At 35.2% G+C, this 18,876-nt stretch overlaps 1 protein-coding gene across 2 annotated transcripts in view; it reads right to left on the bottom strand.

Annotated features, from left to right (window-relative positions):
* psme4b (proteasome activator subunit 4b) overlaps nt 1-945 on the bottom strand; it is a 63,166-nt gene extending 62,221 nt beyond the window's left edge. For both annotated transcript variants that reach the window (XM_056469089.1, XM_056469090.1), the window contains exon 1: nt 450-945. In XM_056469089.1, coding sequence (XP_056325064.1) covers nt 450-646 — 197 coding nt within the window. In that variant the 5' untranslated portion in view covers nt 647-945. The remainder of the gene's footprint in view (nt 1-449) is intronic.
* Between the last annotated feature and the right edge of the window lie 17,931 nt (nt 946-18,876).

Genomic DNA, 18,876 nt, shown 5'->3' with positions numbered 1-18,876 from the left:
AAAACCTAAAAGACATAAAATATTGTGCTTTTTTACGATATTTAAGCAGGCTTGTCTATTTAAACTGTCTTTTAAGGACTCCATGTCTAACCACTAGTTGCAGTGATGCATGTGGCAGCTGCTTATCCAGCACTAATGTTAGCCTGGGTTAGCAGATTAGCTTGGAAAATATCTTACAACAGCCCCACATTTATTGCCTTCTAGTCACTGAAGCAACGCTGGTTAACAAAAGCATGGTGCTATTTCGTTTAATATTATAAATGCCATTATGGAGTCCTGACAGACAGACATGGGGTGTTTGCATATGAGCAAGGACAGCTGAGTGACTCAGGTAGCGCTTAGCATTTAGCTCGCGAGCTAGTGGCTACAGGCTACCCGGGCGGTCTCTGTTGTTCATTAATAAAACAGACTCCTCAATAAACATATTTTACAAGTATAAATGTACTTACGTTGAGAGTTTCCGTGTCCAAAATAAAACTCCGGGCCATAGCTCACGGAGCTGGACAGCCCGACCCAAGTTGCCTTTAATCTGGGCCAAAATGTCATTGGATTCGCGGTCTAGTTGATCTGCGTACGGGAGAAGTTTGTTGTAGACGATCTCTTTCTGAGGGACAAAACCTAATGTCTCGGCCTGTTCCTTTTTCATATTACGGTTTCCCAAAACAATAGATATCCTCTTCTGACGTGTCCGGCTTAATTCCTTCCCCTCTCTTGACAAGAAGTTCCCTTGACAAAAATCTTTGTTTTCTTTATTCACAAAATCCGTTACTTTCGCATAAGTGCCGTTATTGTGGAGCGGGATTCAGGATAAAACTTGTTACTTCGACAGATCTCGGTCTTTCTGACCTCTGGTGTTAAACACATTAGCTTCAGTCACCTACATAGAGAAGTCTCCTCTCACTCTCTTGACACATATTACGAGTCACACGGATAGACACACACTCACATACGCACAAGCTCAGTATGCTGCTCATAAACACACACCGGCGAGCGCAACAATGAGCCTTGAGCGGCGCGCCCCCTACTGGTGGTCACCCAAACACACTGCACAAAAATTACATTGAAATAAAGCACAAGGAAAGTATAAAGGTAATAACTATGATTATTTTTAATTGAAATATTTTTATATACATAAAATACATTAAAAAACTAATACACTTCATAATTTCTTGATACGTTCAATATAATGATAATAATATTCATTCATTCTTTTCTCTTCAGCTTAGTCCCTTTATTCATCTTGGATCGCCACAGCGGAATGAACCGCCAACTAATCCAGCACATGTTTCACGCAGCAGATGCCCTTCCAGCCGCAACCCATCTCTGGGAAACATCCATAGACACTCATTCACTACGGACAATTTAGCATACCCAAGTCACCTGCACCACATGTCTCTGGACTGTGGGGGATACCGGAGCACCTGGAGGAAACCCACGCGAATGCAGGGAGAACATGCAAACTCCACACAGAAATGCCAACTGACCCAGCCGAGGCTCGAACCAGCGACCTTCTTGCTGTGAGGCGACAGCACTACCTACTGCGCCACTGCGATGCCTATAATAATAATAATAATAATAATAATAATAATAATAATACTTTCTTCTGGACACTTTTTGGGGGGAATCTCCTCATCCACCACCAGGGTGCAGCATCCACCTGGATGACGCGAGGGGAGCCATATTGCGCTAGACCGAACACCACGCACCAGCTGAATGATGGAGAGAAGACAGAGTTATGAAACCAATTAATTTTGCCAGGAGGCCGGGGTTAAACTCCTACTCTTTTTTGAATGACATCTTGGGATTTTTAACAAAGAGAGTTGGGACCTCGGTTTAATGTCTCATCCGAAAGACGGTGCTCACTGAGCAGTATAGTGTCCCCTTCACTATACTGGGGCATTAGGACCCACACAGACCCCTGCTGGCCACACTAACACCACTTCCAGCAGCAACCTGGCTTTTCCATGTGGTCTCCCATCCAGGTACTGACCAGGCACAGCTCTGCTAAGCTTCAGTGGGTGACCATGAGAGTTGCAGAAAGCTAGCAAATAAATAAATAGCTGTAACTTTAGAAAGTGGCTCCTAGTAAAAAAGACAATGTGAAATCTTGCTAATTTTATTATTATTTTTTATTGTTGTCTTCACTTTGATTAATTTGATATAAATGAAATGTATAATGTCTTCTTTATCTGTGAATTTAGAACTACATACTTTATAATTTCCTTCTTTAAAAAAACATTTTGTGCATTTTATTTACCCATTTTTTATATATATTTTTGTATACTTTTATTAATATGTATTTGCAATTTCCTGTTTGTGTAATTTCATAAACATCCCCCTTCCTATTTATGTTTATTTCACAGATTATTTATTTATTTTATAATTTATTTATTTTTTACGTTTTAATTTAAACAAAACGTATAGCTGCATTTATATTTAAAGCTCATGGTATACAGTGCTCAGCATATTTGAGTACACCCCTCGCAAATTTATTTTTTTATATGAATATTTTCTATAGGATGCTATACAATTTTCTATTTGTGTTTATACAACAGTTCTGTCTGATTCTCGAATCTGATTGGCTGATAGTCATGCAATATTTTGCAATAACAGCACTCGTACAGCTTCTTCACTCTTGTATATTACTCCGCCCCATAGAGTGACAACAAATCAATAAACTCACTACAGTTTGACAAATATCGCAGCTGTTAGACAACTTTATGTACATTTGAGGCTTTTTTAGGCGAGAATGAAGTTGTTTATATTGCAACTATGTAGATTATTTATAAGGATACTGTACTAATACTGGCAAATGTCTCTAGACTGATGGCATTTCATACCGTTCAGTCTTATAATCTTAAAATGTGAGCAATCACTTTAAATATTACGCTAAAAAATCATTCAAATACTAGCTCTAAAGTCACGTTGTGTTTTTAAGCAATGGTATTTGCTGTTCTGACGTCAGCTGAAAATGTGAATAAATGGCAGAACGTAGTAGAAAGTAGTTCCTCACACAAAAGTATTTTTAGATTTCTCCATGTTTGATTTTCTTTTTTATATACACAATTATGCCATCAAACGGTTGTATAAACACAATATCACATTTGTGATATGGCTGTATATCGTAACTGGTGGGACAATGCAGCCTCGAGCCAACGCATGCCTCCCACCAGTGAAAATATTAGGCCATATCACACTGCTACTCCTGTGATATTGCTCATATATACATTAGTTTAGTCTGTACAGAAGCCAAATATTGAAAACTGAAATATTTAAATATCTAACCTAACATGTATGACAATGGTCTAAAAGTTAACATACCCAAATGTATATGTTAGGGAAAAAATATTAAATAATATAAAAAATAAAAAAAGAAGAAGAAAAATCAAGAGAAGCAAAACATATTTAAATTTTAGTAGAAATTTTGCTGTTTGTATTTTTTTTTCCAATATTTCCCTTGAATCTAAATGTATTATATTTCTATTTCAAAGATGTTTGTTGACTAAAATGTTATTTTTAATTAATATACTTGTTAATAATCATGTGTTGTCCAAATGCACCAAAATATATTACTAATATCCACTGAGAATTGGATAAAAATATTCATTTTCAAAATGGGGTGTACTTATATATACTGAGCACTGTATATTGCAAGGATATTATATATGTGAGATTTTAAATGCACCAATGAAAAAACAAAAAAACCTTCCTTGTGGATCCTATATGTGATCGCTGTAATCAAGCACCTGCAGACTTAATACATATGTTTTGGCTGTGCCCATCAATCACTTCTTTATGGCTATCAATTTTCAAGTGTTTCTCTTCTGTGACAAAGATACACATCGAACCATGCCCTCTTATTGCACTTTTTGGACTTTCCCAGAATATAGTAGGGTTATCAAGCTGTCCTGCAAACGCCCTTGCATTTTTGACACTGTTAGCAAGACGTTGTATTCTGTTATTATGGAAACAAAGATTCCCTCCGAGTTTTGACAGCTGGTTGCGAGACGCAATGAGCTTCATCCACTTGGAAAAAATTAGGTTTACAATAAATGGCAATACTAGGGCCTTTTCTGAAACATGGGACCCATTTAGACTTTTTTTTCTGAGCATATCACATGACTAGGTACTTTATAAATATCCGAGGACTCATTTTTTATAATTTTGAGTTATTTATTTAAATTATAAAGAATAAAAATAATTCATTTTATTTACTTAATTGTTTCTATTTATTTGATTATAATTTTGTTATTATCATGAGTAATTTATTTTTTCTTTCTTTAAATGATAAATGTAATTTCAACTTATGTTATGTAGAGGGTGGGAATAATATTTGTTTAAATTTCTATGTAAAAATACTATGTTATATCTGAAAAGTTTAATAAACAAATTTAAAAAAAAACAAAAACAAAAAAACTTCCTTTTCATGCTGTTAAACTGAACATGTTCTTTAACCAAACCAACGCTAAGAACATCCACAAGTCACAAGCTTTGTTTGTATATTGGGCCCTTCACTTTGTTTAAACGGTTTACCCGAGGCAGATACTAACGAGATAACTTCAATCCGCTTTGCTTCTTTCCTTGTGTACTGACCCAGTGCACCCCTATCCACTTGACCCAGTGTCACGACAGAAAAAGAGCAGAGCGTTGTGTGCAGTCAAGCCTTCTCGTTTTACTCCAGCCTCTGAATGAGCACTCAGTTGAGCAAAGATCTATGCTTTCTTTACCTCAACAGGCCTCCGCTAATTCAGTTATACTCAAGTTTCGTTTCATGTTCAGCTCTCAAGCAATTTTCAGTTACTCGAATACATTTAATCTCGAGGGAAACCTGCAGGTAAACCAGAAAAATGAGCAGAGAAAATAATAGCATGACTATTTTTCTTAGATTCCTGTATGACAGATTCGTCAAGGTCATTTATTACCTACCCAGATATTTTCTAACCAATAGGAAACACTCTACAGGACATCCAGCCAATCAGATTTGATGACCTCTCAGCATTCAGCCAATCAGGTCTTTTGACTGGAGGTTTTTTGCATTCCGGGTAAAGCAGATTTGTCTGGGTCTTGTTAATGAGATCCTGGATTAACCAGACCCCGTGTCAGTCTCTGAAATATATGGTGGTGTGTTAGTGGTATTAGAGAATAAAGCACCTAAAATGACAACGCATATTAGAATAATTATTAGATTTTCTGTTTTGTTCTTAATATGAAATATGATGAAATGTGTTACTAAACTATTTTTTTGTAGATTTAATATGCAAGTGACTTTTTTATTATTATTCAGTGGAACATAAAAGAAAATTTTTAGCTGAAATGGTGGTCATAGGTGATTCATAAGGGTCATTTTTAATTAAAGAAATATGCTGATTTTACACTAAAGTCTTATGAAGTAAATGATTTTTTTCTAAATTGTATTATTTTATTTTAGCACAGATTAGACTCTGTAAAACATGCAGGAATTGTCCATTTTGGGCAAATCAAGAGCTATGGGACTTTTTGGCTGTTTTTAATTTTATAAATTTTTTTATTTTCAAAGTCTCAGCAATAATTGACCATAACTTTTGGATCATGGCTTCATCTACAAAAAAATCTATTTAATTGCTTACTGGAAAAAAGCAAGCAACTAACCCTTTAATGCTAGCATACAACACTTGTGGGCTTGAATCAGAGTTGTTTTCTTAGATGTAAATATGCCCTCAATCCTCACTTTGACCAACAGGAAGCGGCTCCTTGGCCATACAACATTTTTAGCCTTGACTTTGATTAGATCATGTGACTTGTAAATCCCTTTTGATCCCACAAGTTCACTGCGACCATTCCTGCTGTCCCAGTGGTGGACTTAAGGCGGTGATATTTAAAAAAAGAAAAAAAGATTATTATTGATGATGAGCATTCTATAGTAATAACAGTGTCAAATACAGGAAAGACTTAATTAGCCATCAAGTTTTTTTTGTGGAATTAAAATGTAAATTTATTCTAGCATTATTGTAAATATGTTTGATGTAGAATAAAATGATTATGAGAGGAAGATGTGATTTATTTTCAGCGTGAAAATGACAGTATGACAGAAGGCATATGATGCAAAACTAATCACACATAGGCCTACTTCTGGAAAAATAGCGTCCTCTGCTGGTTCATAAATGAATTTATAGCATTTAAAGAGCCCATATTATACATGAAATAGGGTCATATTTAGGTTGTAAGTGTCTCCAACAACAGTCTAATATGCATGCAAGGTCAAACAACACTTTGATGGTCTTATAATCTGCATTTATTTTTACCTAATTATCCCAGCGACTCCCATATGAATCGTTCAGCGATTCATTTGTTCCCAACCCCCTCCTCAGCGCGAAGCTAATCTGCGCTGATTGGACCGATGACAGCCTGCTGCGATTGGTCGACAACACTGACAGGCTTCAGCGCGAGGCAGAGTGAAATGCCCAGCTGCTAATCTACAATATAAAAGTAGTCACAGTGCATACACGCTTCACAGTGGATTTTGGCTGCCAGTGGGTGAATGTAAACACAGACGATGGACTAGAAAATACTGACGACTAACTATTTTATTGAGCAAAAAGTCCAAGAACTGGCGAGGAGGTCACAGTCTTCTTGCTCTTTTCACACACACACACACACACACACACGCACACGCACACGCACACACACACACACACACACACACACACAGGGCCTGCGCGTCCATAGAGGACCGGCTGAATAGAGAGGGCGCGGCACTCAGTTATATCCGCGCGTTACACACACGAGGAGACACAGACACACACACACACAGAGGGCCGGCGCGTCCATAGAGGAGCGGCGCTCAGTTATATCCGTGAATACCCGTGCGTTACACACACGAGGAGACACAGACACACACACACACAGGGCCGGCGCGTCCATAGAGGAGCGGCGCTCAGTTATATCCGTGAATACCCGTGCGTTACACACACGAGGAGACAATAATATTGAGCTGAAATATTTTGAAACTTGACCGTTGCATGTGTGTAAACAGCTGACGATCCGTAATCAAAGCGGCACGCGTCGCGTTTTCAACATGGCTTTACACGCGATATGAGAATATAAAGAGTTAACCTGATACAGTACACGCGGTTACAAGTAACAAAACACAACTAAATACATCATTTGCAAGATAGAGTAAACGAGGCAATAATTTTAATAGCACTTACTTACACTTGTGAAATGGGGGTAGAAACTGATTCATGATGCAGTGATCCATGTTCTGACAGTCTATACTGATCCTTCCTTTAACAAACTGATGAAGTCTTCTTTGAAAGCATATAGTTTTCAGAAGCACTCAGAACTGCTCAAGGCTGGGCTATATTGTTGATGTTTCATCTTTGATTAGACCGTCCATAATATCCATCTGCACAGCGTGACTTCATTCGACCTGTGTCTGTGTGTGTCTCTGTGTGTGTGAGAGACTTTTTTTTCTGTTAGTGGGCGGGGCCGCAGGTTTCAAATCTCCCGGGTTTGCGCGCCCAACTACTTGTGTTTCGTAGCTGCGTCATCGCGAAACACCTAATAACTCGTTATCAAGACGACTCGTTTGAAGCACTATGAGTCGACTCTTTTATAGATGAATCAATAGTTTTAAACACTGTACACTTACAGATTTAAGCCTTAGCTGGATATTTCACTTCACTTAGAGCTATGTTACACACTACATGGAAGGGCATTTTCAAAAACCCATAATATGGGCTCTTTAACATTGATGTGTTACGATGATGTGCTGTGCATACACCTCTCGCATATCTCTTTTAAATTAACATTTGTTACAAGATGCTTTATTATAATAATAATAATATGTGTGTGCATATTCTTTATATTAGTCAGTATCAAAGCCAAAACTGGAACTATTCAAACAAACATTTTTTTTTTAATTAGTATTTTTTAAAACTCAATATAATTAAAATATTTTAAAATTCCTAAAGCTGTTCGGTGACCAAACTCTTATTTTATGTGTATATCTGTTTAATAAAACAGTTTGTTATGAAACGTATGACGATTTTTAAAAATATCATAAGAAAAACAGAGACAATAATTTATATATTTAGGTAATTAGGCCTTCTATTATTATACTTAATCATTCTTAAGATATTTCTGTTTTTAATACCAAATTTAAAAAACAGCACTGTACAAACACGCAATAAAAATAATTAGAATAAATATAATTGAAATTAATAAAAAATCATTTAAATAATCATTTAAATATTTTATCATTCCTAAAGATGTTCGGAGGTCAAACTCTTATTTTCTGGAATATCTGTTTAATAAAACTCTTTTGTTTAACTGTATGAAACGATGACGATTTACAAGTTCAAAAGTAAAAACATCATAATAAATAAAAACGGGGATAATATTTATTTATTTATTTAGGTATAGGCCCTCTATTATTATACCTAATCATATTTTCTTTATTTAATAGCAAATTAAATAGCAAATTAACTGCACTGTACAAACATACAGCTCGTGCTGCTCTAATTGACTTAACTGATATCAGCATTATTGTGTACATTTAAATGATGCTCGTCATTCTGTCACCACGGCAACTTAAGTTGGCTTAAACATCCACACAACTGTTTCGATCCTGATCGTACGCTTCAAAACTCTTAACAAATCTCCCGTGGAGGAATTTCATCAGTTTGTCTACTTTGGGAAATTGTTTTGAAGCTGTTCATGATGACACTGAGGCGCTCAAGAAGAACCAGAGCTCTGCCCGCTCACCTGGAGGACTTCTTGCTGGAGCGCATCTCTTCTTGTGAGGAGCGAGCAGCGGCGGCCAGGCCGGACACCTCCAACTGCATGGCAGACACTTCTCTGGAGGAGAAACACCTGAAGAACGCGGCTGTGCTTCCTGCCCTGCGCCACGCAGCCTCAGTCTCCTCAGTGGGTGAGTGTCCGCAGGAGGAGCCGCTCTCCATCCACGGCCGGAGCGTGCAGGACTATCAGCACATCTACCGCAGCGTGATGGACTCCACCATGAAGAGGCGCCGTAGTAGATACAACCTACAGCAAGGCCTCAAGATCAAGCAGCGGCTGTGGGAGAAGCTGGACCGGCCTGCACTGCTGGAAATCGAGCAGCCTGATGGACGTGTGTTCATCACGGAGAGCAGATCCGAGTCCAGCCTTGCTCCTCAAATCATGGTGGACATCAGCAAAGAGCCGCTGCCCAAGGAGCCCCGAAGAAAGAAGCCCAGGCACTGAGCCATCCTAGTGCTAGATGGAGGATCAAGGGCACGTATGTACATACTGTATATAGTTATAGAATAAGTTTGCAATACATCAAATTTGACTTTTCATTCATGTTTTCATCACATTGCTGGATGTTTTGGTGATCGTCGGTGCTGTTGATATTCGGCTCTTGGGTTGTTGGATGTTGACATGCGTTTAGCCAGGTTTTCCAGGCAGTGTCTTGCGCGTTGCTGGTCTCCTCTGAGTGGTTTTTGGCACATTAGTGGTTGTTAGGGTTATTAGAGTTGGCTGTTGGGTTAGGGTAGGTTAGGGTCCCTCACATGGTTTGCAGCTTGACGTGCTGTGAGGGCTTGTGTGCATCAGGGATACTGAGAGCTACGCCACTGGTACTTCACAGCTACCGGTAGGGTCACCCATAGTGGACAGGTCTCAGCTGAGATGCCCGACTAAGACAAACCACCTGATTCTGGACAGCAGAAGATTGGCCTGATGCTCCAGACAGAAGATGACACCTGAATGACCAGAAGAAACATCAAAATGACTGCTTATGTGGAGTTACAGATGGACCAACCCAAGCTACTGTTAGCTCTTCTCTAGTATAAAACACACACACACACACACACATCTTGCAGACATTAAGAATTCAACATTTATAGGTGAAATATTTATTAATTACGTTAATTTAAAGAATATTGTTTTTAATTTTGTGAAAAACTCTTTTCAGTGTCTTGGAATGGGAGTCTACTTTCACTAAAACACATCAATGAATTAATGGATTATTTCATCAAACATGTAATACTTACGGCCCTGGGGAAAATAAAAATAAGTCAAAACTTAACAGTTATTATTAGTTATCCTGAGTTTAATTAATGCAGATTATTGAGACACTTTTATATTTAATGTTATAAAATTGACTGAGAAATGACCACCCAAAGAAGATTTCAACTCATTATTGTATTGAATCTGAAAAGAAGCAAGTAAAGATTTCCAAAAATAATCTACAACACAAAGAAATCGATGCAGATTTAAATGGCACAAAAGTGTGTAAATGATGACCAAATATATTTTGTGTGTGTGAATTATCCCGTTATTTCAAAGAATGAAGTTTATTGTACTTTTTTGCATTTTAATATGAAGAAGTAATTTTCTCAAACGATAGAATCTCAAATAAAAAGAATCTAAAACTTCTAGTAGGTGGTAGTACTGTCTAATGAGTGAAACAAAGAGGTAAATCACTGTCTGGACTGTTTAAAACAGTGTTTCTCAACCATGTTTTTGGAGGACCACCAACACCGCATGTTTTGTATGTCTCCATCTGTTACACTCATTACAGATCTTTCAGTCTCTGCTAATGAGCTGTTGATCTGAATCAGGTGTGTTTGGTTAAGGAGACATGGAAAATGGGCTGAGCTGGTGGTCCTCCAGGAACATGGTTGAGAAACATTAGTTTAAAACATGGATTCATTCAGAAAGTAGACACACAAAAGATCTCTTGTGGCTTTCAAGGTATTTAATTTGTGAAATTCTCAGTACTTTTTTGATTATTAAATTAAAAAAAAAAAAGTAAATTTGGCCTAATTTACAATCTCAAATCTCTGAGCGGCCATGAGCACAAGATCTGAGCTCAGAGTTTTCAAATAGGAATTATTATTGAGCTAAATATTACTATTATTTCCATACCATTACTATATTACTACTACCATTAGTTATTACTCTATAGTACTATTGCCCTAATGTTTTATTGTGAATGACATCCAGTGTTTTATAATTACTGCAATACATCTTAAAAATCCAGTTCTCTGTGTCAAGAAGTCAGATTAGCTGTTTTGTTAGAAGCAGCTGGAAATGGATTAGAGTGTATTTAACACATCAGATTCCTCTCGAATGAAATAATAATAATAAAAACATTCTCACTGATTGTTCACGAGGCAGTCATCAGTACAGCAACACAATTGCTCTTTTGCACAGGAAGACGTTTCTCAGACAGGAAGTGGAGAGGAGTACTTTGGGAGGCCCTGCTGCTGCTGCTGAGCTTCACCTGCAGTCCAGATACTGGATCTCTGCTCACCTGCACTGACGAACACTGCTGCAGCATCAGGTGGTTCCTCATTCACTGTCACTCTGTGCTTTTGACAAATAGAAACTTTGGATTAAGCCCGTTTCACACATAGCCTACTACATGGCATTCATTGTAACATACAAACATACACAGCAAAGAAAAAAGAAATCAGTTATTAGGAATAAGTTATGTTTAGAAATGTGTTGTAAAAAATCTTCTTTCTGTTGAACAGAAATATGTTATTCGCATATTAATTGTGACAGACACATTATATCTGTTACAATGTATGCCTGTGGGACATTTATCCATCCATTTTTTAAATTAAGTGTCATAAAAGTTATTTTAAACAAAAAGAAGACAATTTACTTGCAAACAGCTTGCATATTTCCATTATTTTTTGATTTATGACAATGTAAACTTTTATATCTCTTGTAGTTAAAGGCTTTAGACATGAAATGTGTGAAAAAGGCTCAGAATAAAATGTAGATATCAGTTTAAAATGAATAACAATAGGCTGTTTGTCCATTCAGGCAGAGAATAATGAATAATGCTGTCCTGAAGATCAGCAAGTTTCTCTCACTTGACGAATGTCTTCCTTCAGGTAATGATCCTGCTGTTTCTGTCATCCAGCATGTTTTAGTATGTGCTTTAGATCCAGAAGTAGATCCAGTGGTTTTGTCATTGCAGATTGTGGAGGAAGCTCCTACGAGAAGCTTGACTTTGATCCAGAATGGCTGGCAATCCTGAAATAAAAATAAGTCAAAACTTAACAGTTATTATTAGTTATCCTGAGTTTAATTAATGCAGATTATTGAGACAATTTTATGTTTACTGTTATAAAATTGACTGAGAAATGACCACCCAAAGAAGATTTCAACTCATTATTGTATTGAATCTGAAAAGAAGCAAGTAAAGATTTCCAAAAATAATCTACAACACAAAGAAATCGATGCAGATTTAAATGGCACAAAAGTGTGTAAATGATGACCAAATATATTTTGTGTGTGTGAATTATCCCGTTATTTCAGAGAATGAAGTTTATTGTACTTTTTTGCATTTTAATATGAAGAAGTAATTTTTTCAAACAATAGAATCTCAAATAAAAAGAATCTAAAACTTCTAGTAGGTGGTAGTACTGTCTAATGAGTGAAACAAAGAGGTAAATCACTGTCTGGACTGTTTAAAACAGTGTTTCTCAACCATGTTTTGGAGGACCACCAACACCACATGTTTTGGATGTCTCCTTCGTCTGTTACACTCATTACAGATCTTTCAGTCTCTGCTAATGAGCTGTTGATCTGAATCAGGTGTGTTTGGTTAAGGAGACATGGAAAATGGGCAGAGCTGATGGTCCTCCAGGAACATGGTTGAGAAACATTGGTTTAAAACATGGATTCATTCAGAAAGTAGACACACAAAAGATCTCTTGTGGCTTTCAAGGTATTTAATTTGTGAAATTCTCAGTACTTTTTTGATTATTAAATAAAAAATAAAAAGAAGTAAATTTGGCCTAATTTACAACATTCTCAAATCTCTGAGCGGCCATGAGCACAAGATCTAAGCTCAGAGTTTTCATTTAGGAATTATTATTAAGCTAAATATTACTATTACTATATTACTACTACCATTAGTTATTACTCTATAGTACTATTGCCCTAATGTTTATTGTGAACGACATCCAGTGTTTTGTAATTAATGCAATACATCTTAAAAATCCAGTTTTCTGTGTCAAGAAGTCAGATTAGCTGTTTTGTTAGAAGCAGCTGGAAATGGATTAGAGTGTATTTAACACATCAGATTCCTCTCGAATGAAATAATAATAATAAAAACATTCTCACTGAATTTCTCCAGATGCCCAAAGACATCTTCCCGGTGCCTGATTGTTCATGAGGCAGTCATCAGTACAGAAACACAATTGCTCTTTTGCACAGGAAGACGTTTCTCAGACAGGAAGTGGAGAGGAGTACTTTGGGAGGCCCTGCTGCTGCTGCTGAGCTTCACCTGCAGTCCAGATACTGGATCTCTGCTCACCTGCACTGATGAACACTGCTGCAGCACGAGGTGGTTCCTCATTCACTGTCACTCTGTGCTTTTGACAAATAGAAACTTTGGATTAAGCCAGTTTCACACATAGCCTACTACATGGCATTCATTGAAACATACAAACATACACAGCAAAGAAAAAAGAAATCAGTTATTAGGAATAAGTTATGTTTAGAAATGTGTTGTAAAAAATCTTCTTCCTGTTGAACAGAAATATGTTATCCGCATATTAATTGTGACAGACACATTATATCTGTTACAATGTATGCCTGTGGGACATTTATCCATCCATTTTTTAAATTAAGTGTCATAAAAGTTATTTTAAACAAAAAGAAGACAATTTACTTGCAAACAGCTTGCATATTTCCATTATTTTTTGATTTATGACAATGTAAACTTTTATATCTCCTGTAGTTAAAGGCTTTAGACATGAAATGTGTGAAAAAGGCTCAGAATAAAATGTAGATATCAGTTTAAAATGAATAACAATAAGCTGTTTGTCCATTCAGGCAGAGAATAATGAATAATGCTGTCCTGAAGATCAGCAAGTTTCTCTCACTTGACGAATGTCTTCCTTCAGGTAATGATCCTGCTGTTTCTGTCATCCAGCATGTTTTAGTATGTGCTTTAGATCCAGAAGTAGATCCAGTGGTTTTGTCATTGCAGATTGTGGAGGAAGCTCCTACGAGAAGCTTGACTTTGATCCAGAAAGGCTGGCAATCCTAAAAGTGACAGACAACCTTCAGAAACCATCCCAGTTTCTGGAACCCTCCGCTGGACAACAGACTACACAGCAGATATAAAACACATTACAACCATCACAGTTGCTCATTTTCTGATACCATATTGGCAAAATTAGCTTAAAGGAATAGTTCACCCCAAATGAAAATTACCCTAAAATGTACTCACCCTTGAGCCAGCCTCAGGGTATATGAATGTTTATGGGGTGATTTTCATTTTGGGGTGAACTATTCCTTTAGCTTGTTCATGACAGTGGAGTTAACACACTTTCATGATGTGCACAATAACATACGGGCAAATTACAGTATTAATCTGAATTGAGGTCACAACAGTCAATATTTTGCACATGAATTCATTTCTATTTCTAAATATTTTAGCATCCTGTTCCTCTGCTTCTTTCAGGTGGGATTTCAGTCCATCAGACAGACATCTACATCCTGGTGGGCAAAGCAGACAGATAAACAGGGAGGAGATTTTTTCAGCTTTATTTGATGACTAGAAATTTCTGAAGAACTGCATTTATCGCAATTAAAACTGTAAGAGATTATAATTGACTTTATCTTCACTTTTGTTCCATTTAAAGTATCCTTGTTAAAGAAAACTATATTACTTTTAAAAAGTTATTAGACAAGAAAGGGAAAAAATGACACTCCCTCCAAGCCATTGAATATTGTAATATAATATTAAAAAGCTTTTTATTTCAGATAAATGCTGGTATTTGGATATTTTTAATCATCAAATAATCATAAAAAAAACTAAAAGAATCAAATGTTAATAAATATTGATAAAACTAATAATTTCACTGTTTTTGCTGTGTTCTGGAGCAAATTCAGGATTGGTAAGCAGAGGAGACGTCTTTAAAAAGTTAGGTTAATAGATGAATGTTTTTTTGCTATTAAATTTGATTGTTAGTGTTAAAATCAAAGAAATTGCTAAATGATGTACTCTACACTCTTACTGTAGATGCTTGGTACATGTTGAATATTGAGGCATATAACTTTAGACATTGTACTTTTCTCTGGTAATTATTCATTATTTTGTTTTATTTTGTAAATTAAATGTCATTTCTAATTATTAAAAGTCAGCAATAAAGTGCAAATGAAATCAAAACTAACCATATGACTTTGTTAGCTCGCATTGCCAGTTTTGTGGTGAACAATTAATCTATGCATGTCACTATGCAAGAAAATAATTTACTCTTGAAATCTAAAATTAAAATCTGAAAATGCACTTCCTGTTTTTTTCAGTTTAATTCTCAGATTACTTGATTTTGAGGTATTGGGCATTTCATTCTTTGACAACAAACAGAAATGGTGAGCAGGAGGTGTCTGTTAGGTTGTAAAAACTCTTCTAAAACCATTTTCTGATCTTTCTGAATGAACGCCTACTTTACTACATCTATTCACCTCGCAAAAAAAACAAGCCACCCCCACTGTTTTCTCATTTAATATTCAATTTCTCTAGGAACTGCGTCACAATACGAGAAATTAATTTAAAAATAGTTGACGCATCCTGTTTATGTGGACTTTAACTTTTCTTTTTTTGCTTAAAATAACAAGGTATCAAGATTTCAGACATGTTCATTTTAGTCAACACGATACCAACATTTTAGCTTTAAAGGAATTTAGCAGTCAATTTACCAACCTTGATTTAGTCACAATTCAATCTTCTGACAGTTACCATTGTCTAAAAAAAATGCTCTAAATGACAAAAGTTTTGTTAGAAATTTTGAAGAAATGTTATCAGATCTTTATAGAATAAAATGCATATTAACATTTTACTCAAAGCGATAAATCTAGAGAAACTGAGACTCGTAACCTTGGTTTCTTTTTAGTTTTTTGCCATAGCTGTATTTAAATTGGATTATTAGTATTATAAATAAAGTCACTTTATTGTTATCAGCATCATTAAATACAACATCAAACCAAAATATTAAAAGAAATTTCCAATTAAAAAGAAATCATTAAAAACACTTAAGCAAATATTTTGGGTTAAAGGGGTACAAGTCACAAGAGTTGTGATTTATTCATCAAATAGCACATTTATGCATGGATCATAAAAATTATTTCCCACAAATAAAATCAAAAAGACATGGAATCAAAAAACTGTTCATATTGTGTGAACAATTCGTGAAAATATAATCCATAAAAAAAAATCCTGTATCTGATAAGGAAAACACAATCTCACTCAATGTATACAGATTAATCACACTTTTTTTATGGGTAGTCTATGCAACCCTCTTATGACACCTTTAGGGGTTCAATAGCACACAGGAACCTGATATCTCAGTTTTTGAATGAAGAAATATGCTGAATGTTCAAGTATGGTTGCAATTAAAGCATTGAAACAAAAATTCTAAAATAAAATAACTATAATGTATAAACAAATACCAGAAAATATGTATTTGATTATTGTAAAGTATTCGTTGGAAGCTATGGGATTTAATAATTAATATTTTCAACACTCTACTACATCAACAATTGTGTTATAAAAAAAAAATTATAACAGAAAACAAAAAGTTGTGGGAAAAATAAGAGTTTTCCAGATTAAACTAAACTGTGTCCCTTTTATCTAAGAGGGGTTTGATTTTAACCTGACAATAGAATAACAATACTTTAAATGTTTTACTTTACAAATAGCACACTTTTTCTAGAAAACTTGTGCACATAAATTAGTCAGAAATTGTTATTTACCACAAAAATAATAAAACCAAAAATCACAACAATCCCATGAATCATATTTCTCGGAATCAAATTGTCATTCGGTTCTTTTGAACGACTCAGACCGATTAATAGAACAGATTCAAACTAATAGTGATCAAATAGTCCCGTACAGTACTGCGGTCACGCCATCTGCGGTTCCGAGAGAGACGGTCACGCTATCTGTGCTTTAAATTGTAGTGCGCGTCTACTCTGTGTTTTGCGGTAGATTAAAGACGCGTGTGTTTAATGCGCTGCAGTTTTATAATCTTGTTTCACTTTTATTCGCGTAAATGAATTCAAATGAGGGATAATCAGAAATCGTCACTTTTGTTCATATTTGGGTATATAATAATCATGAATTTGAATGTAGGCTATGCTATTATTCCTTTGTTTTGCTGTAATTGTGTTTTATTTGCGAGTTTAAAACAAAATTAATAGTATTAAAGTCATTACCTGGCTGTCATGACTATTCACATTCCTTTTCATATTCACAACTTACTATTTAGGTGTTTACTGTGCAATTATGACTGTTTTATTGGTTTATTTGTGGGGGTTTTTTGTTAATATTTTCCCCTTTTTCATGTGGAATGTTGCTAAATTAATGAAAAAAAAGGTTTTTTTTTTTTTTTTGTACGAATGTTCATTTTCCCTACTTCAATCACATTTAAATAATAACATACCAAAATCATGTGAAATACTGACTTTTTACCGAAGAGTCATATTAGAAAAATCATAAAAAAATAAAATCAAATTGTTTTCTGCCAACTCCACCAGATTATTATTCTGCAAGTCCTGATGTACCACTGTACCCACTTTTTATATCATATTACTGTTGCATATTTTAATAATAGCGTGCTAAATTCATGGAAAATACAGTGTTTTTTACTGTACGGTCATATTAGAAAATTCATAACACAATAAAATCAAATTGTTTTCTGCCAACTCCACCAGATTATTATTCTGCAAGTCCTGATGTACCACTGTACCCACTTTTTATATCATATTACTGTTGCATATTTTAATAATAGCGTGCTAAATTCATGGAAAATACAGTGTTTTTTACTGTACGGTCATATTAGAAAATTCATAAAAAAATAAAATCAAATTGTTTTCTGCCAACTCCACCAGATTATTATTCTACAAGTCCTGATGTACCACTGTACCCACTTTTCATATCATATTACTGTTGCATATTTTAATAATAGAATGCTAAAATCATGGAAAATACAGTGTTTTTTACTGTACGGTCATATTAGAAAATTCATAAACAAATAAAATTAAATTGTTTTCTGCCAACTCCACCAGATTATTATTCTACAAGTCCTGATGTACCACTGTACCCACTTTTCATATCATATTACTGTTGCATATTTTAATAATAGAATGCTAAAATCATGGAAAATACAGTGTTTTTTACTGTACGGTCATATTAGAAAATTCATAAACAAATAAAATCAAATTGTTTTCTGCCAACTCCACCAGATTATTATTCTACAAGTCCTGATGTACCACTGTACCCACTTTTCATATCATATTACTGTTGCATATTTTAATAATAGCGTGCTAAAATTATGGAAAATACAGTGTTTTTTACTGTACGGTCATATTAGAAAATTCATAAACAAATAAAATCAAATTGTTTTCTGCCAACTACACCAGATTATTATTCTACAAGTCCTGATGTACCACTGTACCCACTTTTCATATCATATTACTGTTGCATATTTTAATAATAGAATGCTAAAATCATGGAAAATACAGTGTTTTTTACTGTACGGTCATATTAGAAAATTCATAAAAAAATAAAATCAAATTGTTTTCTGCCAAATCCACCAGATTATTATTCTACAAGTCCTGATGTACCACTGTACCCACTTTTCATATCATATTACTGTTGCATATTTTAATAATAGCGTGCTAAATTCATGGAAAATACAGTGTTTTTTACTGTACGGTCATATTAGAAAATTCATAAACAAATTAAATCAAATTGTTTTCTGCCAACTCCACCAGATTATTATTCTACAAGTCCTGATGTACCACTGTACCCACTTTTCATATCATATTACTGTTGCATATTTAATAATAGCGTGCTAAAATCATGGAAAATACAGTGTT

This window comes from Danio aesculapii, chromosome 12, assembly GCF_903798145.1.
Source record: "Danio aesculapii chromosome 12, fDanAes4.1, whole genome shotgun sequence".
Lineage (NCBI taxonomy): Eukaryota > Metazoa > Chordata > Actinopteri > Cypriniformes > Danionidae > Danio > Danio aesculapii.
This window is presented reverse-complemented; position numbering and strand designations above follow the sequence as displayed.